General features: G+C 56.1%; 8 protein-coding genes across 8 annotated transcripts; 4 read left to right on the top strand and 4 right to left on the bottom strand.

The window, feature by feature from the left end:
* Positions 1-110: 110 nt before the first annotated feature.
* Positions 111-4,346, bottom strand: VTN49DRAFT_6207 (uncharacterized protein; the record flags this gene model as incomplete). The annotated part of the gene is made up of 5 exons (XM_069414350.1): positions 111-1,016; positions 1,068-1,652; positions 1,705-2,173; positions 2,227-2,412; positions 2,470-4,346. The coding sequence occupies 5 exons, from the start codon at positions 4,344-4,346 to the stop codon at positions 111-113; spliced, it is 4,023 nt and encodes a 1,340-aa protein (XP_069265605.1).
* Positions 4,347-5,075: 729 nt separating this feature from the next.
* Positions 5,076-5,660, bottom strand: VTN49DRAFT_6208 (uncharacterized protein; the record flags this gene model as incomplete). The annotated part of the gene is made up of 3 exons (XM_069414351.1): positions 5,076-5,105; positions 5,171-5,482; positions 5,538-5,660. 3 exons carry the CDS (start codon positions 5,658-5,660, stop codon positions 5,076-5,078), a joined length of 465 nt encoding a protein of 154 aa, XP_069265606.1.
* A 485-nt stretch (positions 5,661-6,145) lies between these two features.
* Positions 6,146-11,158, top strand: VTN49DRAFT_6209 (uncharacterized protein; the record flags this gene model as incomplete). Its single annotated transcript, XM_069414352.1, has 1 exon — positions 6,146-11,158. The coding sequence occupies one exon, from the start codon at positions 6,146-6,148 to the stop codon at positions 11,156-11,158; it is 5,013 nt and encodes a 1,670-aa protein (XP_069265607.1).
* A 1,846-nt stretch (positions 11,159-13,004) lies between these two features.
* VTN49DRAFT_6210 (uncharacterized protein) lies at positions 13,005-13,400 on the top strand (the record flags this gene model as incomplete). Its single annotated transcript, XM_069414354.1, has 1 exon — positions 13,005-13,400. One exon carries the CDS (start codon positions 13,005-13,007, stop codon positions 13,398-13,400), a length of 396 nt encoding a protein of 131 aa, XP_069265608.1.
* Positions 13,401-14,284: 884 nt separating this feature from the next.
* VTN49DRAFT_6211 (uncharacterized protein) lies at positions 14,285-15,528 on the top strand (the record flags this gene model as incomplete). The annotated part of the gene is made up of 2 exons (XM_069414355.1): positions 14,285-14,412; positions 14,463-15,528. The coding sequence occupies 2 exons, from the start codon at positions 14,285-14,287 to the stop codon at positions 15,526-15,528; spliced, it is 1,194 nt and encodes a 397-aa protein (XP_069265609.1).
* A 92-nt stretch (positions 15,529-15,620) lies between these two features.
* Positions 15,621-15,894, bottom strand: VTN49DRAFT_6212 (uncharacterized protein; the record flags this gene model as incomplete). The annotated part of the gene is made up of 2 exons (XM_069414356.1): positions 15,621-15,725; positions 15,784-15,894. The coding sequence occupies 2 exons, from the start codon at positions 15,892-15,894 to the stop codon at positions 15,621-15,623; spliced, it is 216 nt and encodes a 71-aa protein (XP_069265610.1).
* A 956-nt stretch (positions 15,895-16,850) lies between these two features.
* VTN49DRAFT_6213 (uncharacterized protein) lies at positions 16,851-17,477 on the top strand (the record flags this gene model as incomplete). Its single annotated transcript, XM_069414357.1, has 1 exon — positions 16,851-17,477. The coding sequence occupies one exon, from the start codon at positions 16,851-16,853 to the stop codon at positions 17,475-17,477; it is 627 nt and encodes a 208-aa protein (XP_069265611.1).
* A 457-nt stretch (positions 17,478-17,934) lies between these two features.
* On the bottom strand, positions 17,935-18,252 carry VTN49DRAFT_6214 (uncharacterized protein; the record flags this gene model as incomplete). The annotated part of the gene is made up of 1 exon (XM_069414358.1): positions 17,935-18,252. One exon carries the CDS (start codon positions 18,250-18,252, stop codon positions 17,935-17,937), a length of 318 nt encoding a protein of 105 aa, XP_069265612.1.
* Positions 18,253-18,522: the final 270 nt, after the last annotated feature.

An 18,522-nucleotide genomic window follows, 5' to 3' on the forward strand; every position in this document is an offset into this window, starting at 1 on the left:
CATGGGATGTTTCCGAAACAAAAACAAAAAGCGAGTCAGTTCAGGGTATAATAAACATCATCAAAAACGTGGTCATTAGTAGAGAAGGGAAGAAGAAAAAAAAGATCAGATCAGCGTAAGGTTCCCGCCATTCTTCCACCAGTGCTAGCCATCAGACTCTGCTTGACAATGGCATCGGCTGCGGCGGCGGCTGCCAGTCGTTCTTTCTGCCGGCTTCGGTCACGGAGGTATCCGGCGGCTTCGGGCCGCATGCGGAGGATGCGCAGGATCATGTCGTCATTGGGCTCGGCCTGTGCCTCGCGCCGCTTCTCCTCCTTGGCTTTCCGCATCGTGCCCAGGTTGCGGACGAGCATGATGCTCTTGGCGCGACGGACGGGCACGCCAAAGACACCACCTGCGCCACCGCCTGCACCTGGACCGCCAGAGGCCGGAGAACCGCCCGGCACACCCAGTCGGTTCCGTTGCTGTTGCTGCTGCTGCTGCCGCGCCAACGTCGCAGAGGCCATCCGCTCGGATGTCCGGATCAGATTCTCCGTCGGCTCAAAGTAGAAGAAATTGAGGGACTGGATTTCATGATACTTGGGCGACTTGAGGATGTCGAGCGGCACGCCGTTCGCCTCGCCCGTTTCTTCGTCCGGCGCGTGGAAGAAGTTCAGCAGAAGGCCGAGCCACCGCGATACAATGTCGACCTCCGTCGGCGTCAGCGGTCGCTGACTCGACGGCTTGTCCGACAACGGCGGTACGTAAAGCCCCTCGATCGTCACCAAAACTTCCTTCCACAGCCGGGCCATCACCATTTTCATCGCGTCCGACGTCAACGTCTTGTTCATAATCGCAAAGTTGTCGTTAAAGTACGTAAACAGCGTCTCAAGGGCATTCTCAATCTCCTCCCGCGTCGGCATCCCGCTGGTCGACTGGCCACGGCCGCGACCCAGGAAGCTGGAGATTGTCAGTCCACGGTTCTGCAGCGCCTTCAGAGTGCGCCGCGACAGACAGTGGTTAATGTACGCAGAGAGCTATATCGTCAGCCCTGTTCCTTTCTCTCATATAAAGATTCTGATTCTTACCTTCTCCGTAATCCTCCGCGTCATCTCCTTCTCCGTCCGCTTCAGCGTCCGGAATGCTTTGCCAAAGTAGAACTGAATATCATCTCGCTCCCCTTCCATGCTCACCCGCAGCAGGATCCGGCCCTGCGTGTCGAGGTCAAGCCAAAACTCCCGCGGCAAAAAGTCGCCAAAGTGCGCCGGGTCGAGCTTGAGCGACGTGCGACCCACGTAGTCATGGTCGCCCACTGCATCCCAGTCCCACACGGTAGCGATAATATTCAACGCGCTCCGCGTCGTTATATCCACCGACGTATCCCACCGCGGGTTCAGGTTGTTGTATACCACATGCGTCTTTGCGATCCGCTTTTGGTACTCGTCCGTCAGCACGACGTATGGATCGCTGGCGCCGTTGATGTCGCATGCCTTGAGGTCCTCGCCTTCGACCAGCTTGACCGTGAACACATATGTTGTGGCCCTGCGCGCTTGCTGCGCAGTCGGCGGGTTGTGCTTGGCAATCTCCGCCGCACATCCATCGACGTTGATCTCACGCTCTAGTCGATCAAGCTGGACGAGAGCGTATTCGATATTGTTTAGCTTCACTAGAGACTGATGGACTATTAGGCAATCGTTCGTGGCGATACATGGGGATGTTACCCACCTCAGGATAGAATTGAAACGGCTCAACTTTCTCCTTGCTCGACCAAGCATCTTTGGCCATCTGCATCAGCCTCTCCTGCCGCGTCTGATTCATAGCCGCTTCCTGCTCCGGCGAGGGACGGTCCATTTCCTTTGTAAAGGCTTGCTCCAGTAACTCGCAGTATTGCGCCACGCCACGGCCGATGGACTTGGACAGCGCCGTCATAAACAATGCATGCTGATAGGTATCCTCCCACTCCAGGTTGATCAGCTGCTCCACGACCTGGTTGAACGACCGGAAGATATCAATCACAGACACGCTGTGCCGCAGATCGTCCGGTGGCAGGTTCTCGGGGTCATCACTGCGCACACGGAATGCATCTTGCTTGTAGGCATGGTCGACCCATTCGGTGATCTTGCTGTCCGTGAGTCGAAGCCACCGCCACACACAGTCGGCGAGAAGCCCTTCGACATGGAATGGGAACGGTTGGCTGCAAAAGTCAGAACTGAACACACAATCATTGAGACATATGGAAAGTCTTACTCTTGAATTGCCTCCGCGTACAAACGCCGAATTCCCTTTAGCGTTTTATACAGCTCGAATCCATCTTCGATTGGAAGTTCTTCCCCCCTCTCTCGAGAAGTCTGTGTGATCCTGTTGATCATATCGTGGGCGTCCTCTGCAAACATCGGGAGAACAGTATGAAGGAGAATGTCCAGCGGACTCACCCTGCAATCGAAGTTAGCAAGTCCGTCAGAGGAGATTGCCTGCTTCGGTCACACTCACCCCATAATCTCCGGGTTGTTCCTGTAGCGTTTCTTGATCTTCTGGCCCAGCTTCATGATCGCTTCACCGAGCTGCGTAACATGGAACAACTCCCACTGATCCTGCTGGGGAGGAATCTCTTGCTGAAGCAGCTGCTGATATGCCTCCTTTGCCTTGCCCGTCAGGCCATCATGGACCGACGATATGAATTGGTCGTACACATCCGTGTTCTCCACGTAGTACGGGTCGAGTCGAATATGATGGTCCAAGACGTACATGACTTGGCCGATAGGATGAGGCTTTGGGTCGTAACAGTGCATCATCACATCATACAGCTCCCGCAGCAGTGCATCGTGCAGCGAGGAAAGCGCCTCCTTCATCAACTGGGCATCCGCCAGAAGCCACCGCGTCCGGTCATACGCAACAGTCGACATCACGACGCTCGACCGCTTCTTCCCTTCCGGCAAGGGCGTTTCCTTGATGTACGTAAAGGCCGAGTCGACGGTGTTGACGTTGATTTCCTGGTCCATGAACTTCTCCCGCACGACGTCGAGAAAGAGCACGACCCGCGACGAGGCTGGAATACGCCATCGCTGGCAAAGCTCGTTGAGTAGCTCCGTGGACTGCTTGGAGAGTAGCATCGTCGACAGCGCTTCTGGTGTCGTATCCCCGGTGTTCTGATCCTGCAGGTCATAGGTCAGAGCACGTGCAAGCACGGCGCGGTAATAGGAGCGCGGATCCGGTGGAATGAACGTGTAGATGTTTTCCCCTGGATCACCCCCTTCTCCCAGAGACAAAGAGCTGATGTCCACGGGAGTGTCGGGCATGTACGAGGCGCGATGCGACCGCGTAGGGTCTTGAAACTGCGGCAGCGAACCCGGCGTACTCTTGGCCAGATCTGGATTGGACTGCATAATCGTGAGCATCATTTGCGAGAGCTCCGGCCCTTCGCCTTTCTTCCAGGCCTCGTAGGATTCATCATCCGGAAAGTCGTCTCGGGAGAGCGTCCGCCCCGTGTTGAGCGTCAGGTGCGCCTGATAGTTCTTCAGGTCCTGCAACGCCGCCTGGGTCGTCCAGGTCGATTTGTTCCGGTTGATGTCGTCCTGCGCCTGGAAGGTGCTGATACCGAAGATGCGGGCCACGGTTTGCACCATCGGCATGTCCTTCACATCGTAGGACAGCGGAGCCAATGTCTCGTGGGTGGTCTGCGATCCGTCGGCGGCCAAGTCCTGGTCATGGGCCAGGAGCTTGCTCTCCAGCACAGCCAGTTTGCTGGTCAACTCGGGCTTCTCCTTTGCCCAGTCATGGTCCTTCAGGATGAGCGAGATCAGGCGCACGAAGAGCGCGACATGGCGATCCACCATGAGGCTCCAGCTGTCATCGTTGGGGGCCTTGCCTCGTGAAAGCTCCTTGGTCGCGTTGGAGAAGAAGATCAGTACCAGATCCTCAACGCGCCGGTCTTTCTCCATACGCTTCTTAAACGTCTCCTCCTTGAGCGCATTCAAGAACACGGCAAAGGTCCTAACCACCAACGGATCCTGGTACTCCTTTCTCTTCTCCTTGCCCACCAGCACCCCCGTCAGCCGACTCTCCAGCTCCGACACGAACCCATGCGGAAGCCGCGTGCTCTTGGAATCCCGTCCCAGCCGGAAATCCGCAATTAGATCCTGTAATGAACTCGACGAGCGACGAACATGAGTCTGCGGCACGGTCTGCGCGCGCCGCGCTCGTGGCTGCAGAAGATACGACAAATAGGCGACGCGGAGAGCGTAGGTGTACGCATCGTTGGGATTGTGTAGCCGTCGGCGATGGAGCGAGAGGCTGCGGGAATGTCGAGCGTCACTTTGGACGCTGTTTAGCCGGCGATGTATGCCGGACTGAACAGAGGATACCGACATGAGGTATCGATTTGTTTATTTTGAATTTACGTTCTGGTCCCTGGACGCAGTGCGGTTGCTGTCGTCAGCCCGTGGAGAACACGCGACCCAAAAATCCAAGGGGGGGACACGGAACCGACGATGCGGATTTTATTTGGCCCAGCAGCGGTGGGAAATCAAAGCAAAATCCTTCAAGAGACAAGGAGGCTCGGTCTCTGAGGAGGATGCTTTGCTTGCGGGCGCTGGCGCGGTGAGCTGGAGGTGAAGAAGCGAATATCGCACGGAGGGGCGAAGGGCCTGAAACAACGCAACACCATCGGTCGAGGTGGCTGGCGGCGCGCAACCAAAGTGCTGGATTGGAGGATCGAGGATTCTGAAGACTGCGAAATGTCTCAAGATGAGCCTACGGGAAGCTCTTTGGCGTCATTGTCCGGATTTAACAGTCACTTGCTGCCGTTGACTCTCCTGTTACTTTATTTACGCGCACCACGCAAGGAATCAACAACCCATTCATACGATGAGCAGCTCAGATCTTTTGTTTGATAGAAATACTGTATTGTACATAGGAAAAGCGGCAAGTCTGATTCTGACTACTCGGCCATCCCATCGAGCAAGCCCATACGTAGAATTTGTGTCCCATCGGCGGTGTAGAAATGCCCCGACAGCGTTCGGCGGCAACGCAGTACCATGGATACCCATTGGCGTCAAAGAGCAAGTCCTCTATTTTATATGTACATCAACACAGAAGTCTCACCAGCTGTCCTCGCCGGGTTTGCGTGCCTATCACCACAATACTGATTAGCCGAAATTCCTTCGCACGGCCATCTCAATGAAAGGATACTTACCGACACCGCAGACGGACCACCCAGCTCTTTCTCAAGACCTCCTGGGAATGTTCGTGGCGCCGACGGCTTGTCGGGGTAGTAGAGGCTCACCACACCACAGAGTCCCAAAAAGGCTGCCACAAAAGTCCCAATGGACAGGAAGGCCTTCTTGGGCGTAACGTGTGTGTACTGCTCGGGACTGAACACACCCAGAATATCATTATCCTCATGCACCGGCTCGCCAAAGTTTCGGCGCTCCTGCTTATCCCACCAGTCGGCATGGGGGTCACGGAATTGGCGCTTCACCCGCGGCGGGTTTGGATAGTTCCCATTCTGGACGCCTACGTCAGCCATTGTCCACAACTGACTCTCAATGACACGATTATACCTGAAGCGGATCGTCCAGCTGGGCTTCGGCCTGCAGCGGACGCACCTGCGAAAAGGCGCGGGGATAAGTATAGCGAAAAGCCGCTTGGGGCAGACGCCCCGTCACTAGTCGTCGGGACAGCATCTGAGACCAGAACCCGTCAGTCGTAGTCACCAATGGGCCGACAAAGGCAACATTGCATACCGTTCCACCAGGGCGGGCGTTTGGAGAACGATCGCAGGGAAGGACTGGGATCGATGACCGCACGCAGCACTGGGCTGGAGATACCGGAGCACGTGACTTGATTTGACTTGATCATTGTATGACTAAGCATCGATGAGCTGGAGAGATAATCTGCCTGAGGCATCAAGTGGCAGCGAGCCTGACGCGCTTTTCTTTTTTGAGGCGGGAAAAGCAAATTTCGCTCCTTTGCTCCAGATTTGGCTCTGTTGTGGTTTTTGGCCGTTTTACTCACGCTCCAGGGCCGATAACGATGCCAAACTTCTGGTGCTGCTTCGACTCGATGCTACCTATCTATTGATGCCCGATTTGCCCGTTCCTCTCTCGCGTGTGCTGGGAAAGTTGGGGTCTACTGCTATCCAGGCCCCTGTCGGTCCCAGAGACGAGATATGCTCAACGGCACTCCAAACGGTTCCTCGCACAACCATCGCCAAACTCCCGATTCCACCGAGCAATGTCGCGTCCCGTCCGCCTCCGAGCCCCCGTCCAGCCTGGTCGACGTGACCGACACCGCCACCGATCCACAAAACCCTACCGCGGACAAGGATACGCCCGATGAGCCTCCCGCGAAGAAGCGGCGGCTTAATCAGGGCTCCGGGTCGCGGCGCGCGTCCCGACCGCCCTCGCCACCGTGGAAGAAAGTAGGCATTGATGGCCCGACGTCATTCTACGAGAATGGGCGCCGCAAGTCAACGAGAGTCAACGCGCTTCCTCTCGAACTGCAGCCGCCATCGGACAAGCGACAGACTCGTTCCGAGTATCGCGAGCGATCCGGTTCGATGCGGTCGTCCTTGCCCGCGCCCTCGCCGCTGTCGTCCGTCTCGACGCAAACGAGCACCGCAGCGCGTAAAGCAAAGGCCGCGCCGAATGGCACGACCGAGTCGCCGAAGCAGTCATCCGCTCGAAAGCCGAGCTCGAAAGTGTCCCGGAATAACAAGAGCAGCAACTCTGCAACGTCGACGCCACAAAAGACACGCACGCGGTCCCGCGGCTCCGTCAGCTCGAATGCACGTGCGTCTCGAGTAACCGGTTCGAGTCCCAGACAGACACGTCGCAAGGTATACGATGACTCGGCCGAAGTCGCCTCATCGTCGAGTCAAGATTCCGAGCTGTCGGACAGCGATGGCGCCGGAACGAGACCTCCCCCATCTCCCACCGCGCGAACGCTGCCCCGACTACGATTCAAAGTAAAGAAGCCAACTGTCGTCCCTCAGCACCCAGCGAACGTGCTTCCTCCAAAGCGGTACGCGTCGTTCCAGGACTGGGTTGAGAGCGATGAACCATCAGCGGGTGAGGTCACCGTTTTAACACCCGATGCAGCCCGTGAGGAAGCCGCCAAGCGACTTCGCGTCTTGGATGCAGGCGAACCGGGAGGGCTGCTGACGCCCCAAATCTGTTCTGCATGCATTCCCGAGCCGGCAGAAGAGCCACCACCGCAGTACTCTCACCAAGATCATATGGTCGCCCATGCATTGTATTTCCGGAAGCTCCTTGATCAGGAACACCGACGGCATCGACAGACAGCTCGCATGTTTGCTCAATGGTGCGCCGAGGCCTACCGAAAACGACATAAAGACCCGGAGGATATCCTTCGCGAGCAGCAAGAACTGGTCAAGAGCAAATGTCGTCAGGTGGTCAAGGACCTCCAGAAGATGTTTGACCTTGTCCGGGCGGAGGTAGACCGGATTCGATTGGCGCGATGGGAAGAAGAGAGAAAAGTTGAGGACCAGCAGGCTCTGGACCGCGCGATCAGGCAGTCAACGATGCTGTTCGAAAAGCGGCGGCAAGAAATCCTCGGCGAAGTCGAGAGTGAAATGGATGGCACTAGCGAAGGAATTGAAGAGGACGAGGAAGAGGAGGATGAGTCGTCGGAATTTGAGGACGATAGCAATATGTCCACCACGGGCACGGAGAGCGAAAGCGATGAGGGTCCGGATGATGATGAAGGGCTCACCGCTGAGGAGCTCCGACAAAAGTACGCCAATCTTCCGGATATTCAATTTTCTGCGGATGAAGAGACGGAGATTTCGGAAGAAGAAGAAACTTCTATGCGAAGCACACCGTTGCCTGACGCTACAACAGAAGACGAAAATGCATCGCAGCAGGTAGAGACGGATCAGCAAGAAGCTCCGGCTGTTGAGTTGGATGAAGTTGATTCGGTTCTCCTTGATGACAGCGACGAGTCGACGGATATGGATAGTGAAGAAGAAGAAAGTGAAGAGGAAGAAGAAGAGGATGAAGATGACGAGGAGGAGAGTGAAGCAAGCGATGACGGGCCGGGTCTGTTAGGGTTTTTCTCAAAAGATGTAAGATTAAAAGAGTTTGAACAACAAGAGGGAGAGCAAGAGTCAGACAGCAACCAAGAGGAGGTTTCGCTCGTGCCCACCGAACGTGAGCAGGCTCAAGAGGTCGACAAGGCTAAGGACGAAGGAGACGAAGAAGACCAGGCCAAGGCGGAAGTGCCGACTGGCACCACCGTCAAGCAAGAGGAGGCTTCAGTCGAGGAATCGACCAAGGACAACAAGCCTGATGCGGACGACGTCAAGGCCGCTGAGGATGCAGCTGTCGATGCCATGGACATCGATCAGCAGGAACCGGCTGGAAAGGAGGGCCCCGGCGAATCACCGTCGGAGTCGCATCAGAGCAAGGACGCCGACGCCTCGAGTCAAACTTCGCCAGCTACCGTGGTAACCAAACCCTCCGATCCCGAGTCCGGTCCAGAGCACGAAGCGTCAACAGAGAAGCAACAGCCCACACCGACACCAGTGCCGGTGGCTCAAAGAACACCGATTCCGCATCTTCTGCGCGGCAAGCTACGTGAATACCAGCATGACGGGCTGGATTGGCTCGCTGGCCTCTACACGAACCGCATCAACGGCATCCTTGCCGATGAAATGGGTCTGGGCAAGACCATCCAGACGATTGCCCTTCTCGCTCATCTAGCGGTGGAACACGAGGTTTGGGGTCCACACCTGGTTGTCGTGCCTACAAGTGTGATCCTCAACTGGGAGATGGAGTTTAAAAAGTGGTGCCCGGGCTTCAAGATCATGACCTACTATGGGAACCAGGAGGAGCGCAAGCAGAAGCGCCGGGGGTGGACGGATGACAGTAGCTGGGATGTGCTGATTACGTCCTATCAGCTGGTGTTGCAGGACCAGCAGGTTCTCAAACGGAGGAACTGGCATTACATGGTCCTCGACGAAGCACATAATATCAAGAACTTCCGTTCACAGCGATGGCAGGCGCTGTTGACGTTCAAGACGCGCGCGCGCCTCTTGCTGACTGGCACTCCGCTTCAAAACAACCTCACCGAACTCTGGTCTCTGCTCTTCTTCCTGATGCCATCGGACGGCGAGGAATCTGGGGTCGAAGGGTTTGCTGATCTGCGGAACTTCTCCGAGTGGTTCAAGCGACCGGTCGAGCAGATCCTCGAACACGGACGGGAGACGATGGATGAGGAGTCAAAGCAGATCGTCACGAAGCTGCACACCGTGCTTCGGCCGTATCTCCTGCGGCGCCTCAAGGCGGACGTCGAGAAGCAGATGCCTGCCAAGTACGAGCATGTCGTCTATTGCCGGCTGTCCAAGCGGCAGCGTTACCTCTATGATGGCTTCATGTCCCGAGCGCAGACACGGGAAACGCTGGCCTCGGGCAACTACCTGTCCATCATCAACTGTCTGATGCAGCTCCGAAAGGTCTGCAACCACCCCGATCTGTTCGAGACACGGCAGATCAACACGTCCTTTGCCATGGAGACGTCGGTGGCACGCGAGTACGAACCTACGGAACGTCTTGTTCGTCGGCGGCTGCTGTGGCAGCATCCGTTTGAGAAGCTCGATTTGGACTTTTTGAACCTCGCGCCGATTTCCCGGGACGATCTGTCGAAGACTTTGCTTGATGACAGTCGCCGGATCGGGGCGTTTGGACCGCTGAAGACGCTTCGGGAACGCCAGTACAAGCGGACCAATTGGTTGATGGGGTTTGACGGGTCGACGGTACGGTCGACGCTGGACTCGATCGAGAACGCGTCCCGTAAGCAGCGGATGGAGGAGCTGGAGAGCACGCTGTACTTTGAGTCGAACCGACATGGCCGTCGAGCGGTCTGGGGCAAGAGCTTGATCGACTTCCTGACGGTGTGCAAGGGTCCCAATGAGGTGTCGATTCGTGAGTCGCGGCAAATGTCGAAACTGGACCAGCTGGCTAGTCAATCGTCCGTGCTGGCGTCAATGATCATGTCGATTGAGGAACGAGCCAAGTCGATGGAAGGGTATATCCAACGGTTCGCCTGTGTGACACCGGCAGCCATTGCGGCGGGAACGACGGAAGCTGCACTGAAGCCGTTGGACACGCGGTACCTGCGTAGTCTGCCACAGGCGCATGCCGAGTATGACCCGTTCCACGAGGCGCAGACGCGGCTATCGATTGCATTTCCGGACAAGCGACTGTTGCAGTACGACTGCGGGAAGCTGCAGCGGCTGGACAAGCTGCTCCGGGAGCTGCAGGCCGGGGGACATCGGGCGCTCATTTTCACGCAGATGACCAAGATGCTGGATATCCTGGAACAGTTCCTCAACATCCATGGACATCGGTACCTGCGGCTGGACGGGACGACCAAGGTGGAGCAACGGCAGCTGCTCACGGAGCGGTTCAACAACGACGAGCGCATCCTGGTGTTCATCCTGTCGACGCGATCCGGCGGTCTGGGCATCAACCTCACGGGTGCCGACACGGTCATCTTCTACGACCTCGACTGGAACCCGGCGATGGACAAGCAATGCCAGGACCGATGCCACCGTATCGGACAAACCCGGGATGTGCACATCTACCGCTTCGTGTCGGAGTACACAATCGAATCCAACATCCTGCGTAAGGCGAACCAGAAGCGGATGCTGGATGACGTGGTCATCCAAGAAGGCGAGTTCACAACGGACTACTTCACGCGGATGGACCACCTCCCCGAGGATATCCGCACAGGCCACGACGAAGCCAGCAAAGCCATGGACCGGGTCCTCGACGCACAAGCCACGGGCGGCACCACGCGCGTGTTCGAGCAGGCGGAGGATAAAGAAGACATTGACGCCGCCAAGATGGCGCAAAAGGAGATGGAGCATGCCGACGACGGCGACTTTGAGGAGCGCAGCGTATCCCAGACCGCTGCCGGAGCGGGTACCACTCGCGTCGGAACCCCCGCGACCAGCGCCAGCGTCGGGGCGGTCCCATCATCCTCCACCGACGCCGCCGAGGAAGGAAAATCTTCGTCGGAGCCCGGCCATATCGACGACTACCTGGTGCGGTTCATGATGTGGAACATGCGCGACGACCCATTACCCATCCCGGTGGATAAGAGCAAGAAGAAAAAGTCGAAGCGGGGGCATGAGCATCGAGTGCGTCGGCGGCGTTGATTCTAAATATTGTATGTTAGAGGTCACGAGTACTTGTCATGGTCGGGTTAGAGGTTTATTCGGAGGATGTTTGTTTTTTTTTTTTTTTTTTTTTTTTTTTTTTTTTTTTCATGCGCATGTATTATCTATGGAATGCCATGCATGTATCTTTATCGATTTAATCATCTGGTTCCTGACAATGACTGATACTCTACACACAAATATTGCCTGCAGGGATGGAGACCTACAGCGTCCTGCATGATTCGATATGAATATAGGTGCTACTCCTTCCTACGATATATCAACGAGAGAAACTGGCATCCAGAAATTATCTTTCAATGTGTCCGTTCAACACTCCTTGTCACCTCGAGTACTTTTTGCATGTCATAACCTGCGAAAAGTCCACATCATCAAGACGTATTTTCGCTGCGACTGGGAATATATAAAGCCAACACCTTCTCCAATATGTAACTATGAACGTGATTGTCATCATGTTTTTGTCCTGCGGTCCGGTTCACAATATCATTTTCCTGAATTGCTCTGCCTTTGAAGATAATGGCAGAATGATGTTCGGCAAATACAGTTGTCCTATGTATACGACTTAGAGCGGCGAACCGTTCATGGTAGCTACTGTCCAGTTTCCTCCATAAACGAAAAGACCTTATCAACAGTGAGCACTCGCACCAAGGAGGAGAGAGAGATCGCTCATCGCTCCGCGGGAATCACGTGCATCGTTCTCCGATGCCGGAGCGGACCGGAGAAGAGTCCGGAGTCCGGCCAGCTCGGAAGCCGAAATTGACTCAGGGAATAGCCAGGCAGGCCATGTGACCCAACGAGTCGCGAGGAGGCGTCGATGACAGAGTTGACAAATCACCGAGGCGAGGACCCCCATCGCCAAAATTCTCCGCTGGCATCTGGGGAGGGAGGGATGATGGGCGTCACGCTCGGAATCGGAAACGTTACCCGCGAACTAGTGTTCGGAAAAGTTTAGGCTAAAGCAGCCTGGACTCTGCTCGATCGAGTCGACTGGGAGCTCCTCCCTCACGAGGGGGAGATCGCGCTGATAGGGGATCAGGGGAAAAGCCCGATGGCCGGGACACGAATCAATAGTTCGTGGCCACCGGGCCCCCCCCCCAGTGCCCTCCATCTGGAAAACCCCGTATCCTGTCTGGCATCGATGGAGATTGAGGCTTAGTGAGGCCCCGTGGAAGCAATATTATCCACCTGCGATGGGGACGAGATGGAGCTTCGACCCAGCCGAGCGGATCGTAGGTTCTGCTGTCAATCCGTGGCGAGGTGTGTGCTTGTCCTGATCCTCCTGATCCATGTGTGCGCCGTCGACAATGTTATTTGTGATTTGTACCCGGTCCTCCATAGCGACGATCCAACACGAGCGGAGCCGTCGGACACGCTGCGGAAGAGCAGCCCTGATGAAGATTAGCTGCGTGGAATGCGGACGATGGTTGTTCTGGAATCGCATTGCTTTTTGCGGTGGAATTGCTTGGGCATTGAATCTCCGACCTGTGGCTGAGGTGTGTGCATGGATGGAGAACCGCTGTCCGTCTGTGCAGCGTTGTCGTCATCGGGCCAGCCTCAGGACGCGCTGATCCAGCCATAACCTACGAGTACGAGGAGAGCTATGGAGCACTCCGTCCTCCAGGAGTCTGTTAATTTTTATTTTTGTCCGTGAGTTTCTGAGAGGATGAGAACGAGCTCCGATCTGGCAATTCTCTTCTACGAGTACGGAGTGCTCCGCGGATACAGAGTAATTTCTTGTTCTCCCTTCAATTGAATCCTGTCCTTCATGCTCTGTGAGATGGCATGTTCGTTCCATGCCGCTGGTTCCCTCGGGACGATCATGATCGCCATGACATGCTCGCTCCCAGGATCTCGCGAGGCTCGCGCGAGTCACGCCGCAGACCGACGGAATGGATCGTGCCCCTTGTCCACGCACACCCCTAAACCCAATCGGGTAAGCGAGCGGGGCGCGGAGGCGCGATCGCATGCCCTCGGCGATGTCTCCAGATCTGGCAGCGTCCCGGCCAGTCGGTGGATCCGGCGTGCCGTGACTGGCTGGGCCGCGACGCCACTCGGAGATGCTCCCGGAGATGGTTTAGCGGCAGCCTGTCAGCTGGGACGATTCACCGCGCCGTCCACAGCAGCGATGTCAGGTCAGGCGGTGACGAACTCTGCCGGTGTGTGTGATGTGACTGACCATCACACTGCCTCTGGCCATGTCCCTTGGGCGCTGCGCAAACCCTAGCATCCTCGCATGTCCCGGCCGTCGGTCAGCGGTTCCCTGAGGAATGCATCTCCAAGGACCGCGTTCTGAAACTCGTATTGTGGTGCGAAACGGCCGCACGGGCAATGAATCTCTGAATCCGGTCTGTGTCATCTCGGCGAACCTTGCGGCGGGACCCAATCCGCCCGGGATAAAGTTGGCACTATTGCTTCAGTCCTGTCTGTCAGCGATTAATCTCCGTCTGAATTCTCCGCGACCTCCATCGACGATGCTCCTCGTCACTTCACCTTACTTCCTTCGGACTCGTCGTTTGTGCTTCTTCTCGCAGCGGATCTGAGAATAACCTTGGAATAAACTCCTCGCCGTAATCACCGTGCAGAGTGGAGCTCCTGCGGCCGGACCCGCAGCCAATTAGAGTTTTGCTAGCGCCGGCCCGGAACGGCTTCAGTACCAGACTGGGTCTGGAGGGAGCATGGAGGCCGAGCGCCGGCCAATAGAGAATCAGAACAGAATTACGTTGGGAACGGATGGGTGCTTGTTTGGGACTAGCGTCCTGCGCGCACCGCCGGATCGGATTGGCCGTCCACTCCCCGCCTGGCCGCCCTTGAGCCAAGCGCGGTCAGCCACACAGCGAGCGGTTCCCCCCTCCTGCGGTCGGTGCTTTTTGGCGCTGCGAGACTCTGCCGCCCTCTTTTAATGCCCATCCGCCCGCTCCGGCCGCCTGTTCACCTCTCTCTCTCTTCTTTTGGTATTTTGTTTACATGCTCTCTCCATCCGACATCTCTCTTCAGCTCGCGATCGGTCGCGGGCATTGATCCAGCACTCCCGCCCCCGTCTAGACCCGTACTCCGTCCATACAGTCCGTACATACAGAGACGCGCGAATTGATGTCGCCCACCGGAAGAATGAAGACCTCCATCCCGTCGGATGTGTGGGAAAAGAAAAAGTCCTTGATTGCGCGACTCTACAAGGACGAGGAATGGCCCCTGAAGCAGGTCATCAAGCAGATTCGCACAGAGGACTTTAATCCGAGGTACGCTGGGGACGCGGGATTTTTGGCGGCAATTGCGCTAACATGCACAGTGAAACGCAATTGCGCAGCCGATTAAAGAAATGGCGCGTCACGAAGCCGTCGCGGCAAACGCGAAAGAAGCCGGCGGGTGACCAGGCGGAAAACGCGGAGGAGGACGGCGAGTCGGACAAGAAGGAGGTTGCGACCAGCGAGCCGCAGTCGCATGAGTCGACAACAACAACAACAACCGCCGATTGGTACCGCGCGCAAAACTGGACACCCCAGGAATCGCATGAACAGCCCCAGCCATCTGCGGCACCGCAGCAGGAGCAACGGCCGCCGTCCGGGGAGATCCATGAGATCAGCCCTCCCACGTCAGCCGGATCCGAGCTCAAGCTCACTCAGGCTTGGCCGACTCCGTCGTCCACTGCCATGTCGGATATTCAACAGCAGCAGCAGCAGCAGCAACAACAACAGCAACAACAGCAGCAACAACAACAACCATCCTTCCAAGATAAGCCGAACCATCCCTACGCGATGATGCAACCGATGACGCCAGCGCCGGAAATGTACGAGATGCAACATTCGGGGTTGCCCATGCCCAGCTCCATGATGCCCTCGTATGACTACGCCATGCCATCCATGTCGCTGCCGCAACCCGCGCCGTCCATGACCTGGCCGTCGGCCACCGATTTCATGCAACCCGACCCCAATGCAGCGGGCATGATGTCCGCCGACGGCTGGTTCCAGCCGCAGATGACCCACCAGAACCCGGGCCAGCAGGCGGCCCAGCCCCAGGCGTACTACCCGCAGCCACTGAGTGCCTCCTCGATGATGGGCTTCCACATGGCGCCCATGACGCCCGACATGTCCTTCCAATCGGGCTTCCAAGACATGAACGACCTCAACCAACTCCGGCCATGGCGGCGCGCCGTCTACTCGCAATTCGACGCGCCCGCCCACCCGCGCGTCAATCAACAAGCCCGCCAGCGCAAGCCAATGACAAAGCGCAAGGAGGCCGAAACAGCGATGCCTGCGCAAGCGCAAGTCGCCGTCTCTGCGCCACAACAATACATGACGAATCTCTACTCCTATCCGTCGCAAGAACAAATGATGCAACGGCCGGTCGCTCAATAATAATTCCGTTTGTCTTTTGTCTTTTGGATCCGTGTCGTTCATTTTGCTGTCCTGCCTTTTTCTTTTTGTACATATACCCTGGCAGGGTTTGTCTACGGAGTAGGGTGGGGTTGGCTTTTGTTTTCTTGTACATAGGCTGGATTTCGGTGGGTGGGTTTGGTCGCGAGGCGTTTCTGGGCGGCAATCTGTGAATACCTCTATACCTAGTCAGCGAACGGTTCGGTGAATGGGACTGATCTAATATCTAATATTCACATTATCTACCGAGGACCTGTACTTTCGAGTCCAGTTTATTTGGCTCTCAGGATCCATAGCTGTCATATCCTCCACTAACCAGTGCACCTGGTAATCGCCCTCACGAACCATGGTTCATGCGAACAATACCCGCCAATGGGTACATAGGTCGGTCGGTCCATAGATCTTACGTTGGGTATCCAGTACCCGTACAATTCTGCCAAAGCCGAGGGGGGTGTGTTTGTGTGTTCTCGAAAACCCTTGCACCAACAGAGCAATTGATTGATGCCCAGTAGCCTAAGGAGTTACCCTACCGCCTGAACAGAAGCGGTGTGCAACCGACACGCCGCATCTCTCCCCAGATGTTTAACACAGCAGTAACCACTGATAAGTGCGGCTGGCATTTTGACTAGACTGACTGACTGCATACGCGTCCAAACCAAACCAGCCGGTGGAGGCTTAGCGGTGAAAAGATCGCATGTTACTCAAACGGCAGACACAGAACTGATGTCATTCCGCCTTTTTTTTTTTTTTCTTGTCTAGACCCTGCTTGTCGTGGCTGAGAAAAAAAAAAAGACTTAGCTCACATGCAACATTTACATTCCAGTGTATACATGTACACGCATACACACAGCACTGCCATCATACCTTGGATGGCAGCTACTAACTAATGATTCACTGTTCAAGGTATCCAATCCGGTCCAATCCGATTAAATCTTTTGCATATCTCTCATGTGAGTGAAATGACAAAACTGACTTGGGTAAATCTCCCCGGTCTAGGGGCTCCCCGTTTGCTGGTTCTGGTCCTATCTGCCAAAGTACTTATTTCGGGTCGAGGCTTTCTGTGTTGCAGTCCTCCTCGATGGATACTACTATCTTTGGTGTAGCTACATTTATCGGAGGATATGCTTGCGTTGATGTCTGCGCCCTGCCTCTGCAGTTGCCGAGGAGTAGGTTCTGGTTCTGTGTGATCTCTTGCTGGGGTATGCTCTCTGGCACGCTGCCACGGGGCGACGGCCATTCTAGGGCACTATTCTAGGGTACATCTGGTCATGTGATTCTACCCCCTCCGGATTTGTTTTAGCTTGATGGAATCAAAGAAATCTGGGGCCATTGCTGCGTTCTCCACTTGTCCTATACAACTCTCCTTCCTTTACCTCCATGCTGTCTTGCCAGTTACCCGCCAGTATGTCTACAGCTCCGTAGCTAGTCCGGAAGTCGTCATAATCACTACGCAGCTCCTCAGGGACGTCAGATTCCGCCCTGGAAATGGTTCTCGCATCATTAGATCCTGTACCCCAGCCCGCCGGGATGACCCCACTGCTCAGGTAGAGGGGTCTCCTCAAGACTTCATGGTGCTGCATGTGTCTGTTGTCGAAGTAGTTCTTGCTTCATCGGGGGTCCGCTTCATCAAGCTGGTGTTGACGGGAGCACTGGTGCTACAAATAGTTATCCTAGGCGAAAGACGCGCCCAGGTCGTCCCGGTCGAACCGCGGGCGCTGCGGCACCTCCAGCATCTGAGAGCAGGAGAGCGTGGATTGAGATTGCCGTACTCATTGACCATCGGAGCCAGTCGTCGACCCCGGACCGTACGACTCGTTCGAGGGATTCCGGTACCGGTACCCTGGCACGAGGGATGTAGTAATCTCCCGGGATCCTCGCGTCAAAGCCGGCCATTTGCCTTGGTAAAGTCGCGCGGGACGTTGGTCAGATAACAATTCGTCATCGAGTCGGTGTTCCCACGTCCCTCCCGGCCGATTTCGGCTTTGCTCCCCCCTCAGCTTCGCGGCACGCGCGCCGTTGGACTGCCTGGCATGGGACTTCTTTCGGATAAACTCACCTGTCCCCTTGTATACCGATTCACTCAGTCCAGCTGAGTCTCATATGAAATTCGGGCTGTGGCCGTTTTGCCCTTCAGGAGATGCAGATTGTGCCACAACCCACGGCAATTGAACTGTGGCACTGCCTCCCCGGCGATGTCCCATCGGCAGAAAAGATTGAAGGCCACATGGGACAGGTTGCGGGTGACCGAGCACTCTACGACGTGACCTTCCTGTTGGTTTGCCCTGCTTCATTATTAACTGCATCACGTAGCATGGCGTCGGCCCTTCGTGCACCAGCTGGCGGATGGACAGATCTGTCAGGCTGCCCCCACGAGCAGGTAATGGAACATCAGCAGGTTACCGCCGTTCGGAGGTGCGGCTCCACAGACTGCCTCTTCCTGGAGTGAACCCAGCCCGTCCAGCAGAAGTTGATCAGGCGCCGCAGGTCGTTGTCATTGTAGCCGTCAAACGAGGTACCCGCGCCCCTGTCCTCGTACCGCTCTTTACGCCGCCTCTCGTCCGTCCGGGAGTGCGTCTCCAAGACTGCCTTCACTCCTCCCTGGACTGGGTGCTTTTCCTCACTCAAGCCCAGGGTCGTCTGTTGATTCCAGAGATCGACAATGGCCGCCCTGTATGCCTTGATGGACGCCTTACCCACGGTCTGCATGATTGGACTCCCGTCCTTGTCGGTGCGCTGGCGTGAATGCCGGGATCTTTTGGTCGGCCGGTTGATCACACGCTCGTCCAGAAGGCAACCATATTCTCGGTGGCTAGATCGCCTCCTCGTACCTTTTCTCCTAGCACCACTTCTGCAAGCCTCGTCAGTGATCTTGTTTAACTAGACTTTCAACCCTCCTCTGCCCTTTCTCAAGAACCACCAGGGTCGGCATTCGGCTTACTTCAAACTCTCACTGGCGCTCTCATATCGAATGGTCGT

This window comes from Thermomyces lanuginosus (assembly GCF_041956635.1).
Source record: "Thermomyces lanuginosus strain ATCC 200065 unplaced genomic scaffold VTN49scaffold_40, whole genome shotgun sequence".
Taxonomy (NCBI): Eukaryota; Fungi; Ascomycota; class Eurotiomycetes; order Eurotiales; family Trichocomaceae; genus Thermomyces; species Thermomyces lanuginosus.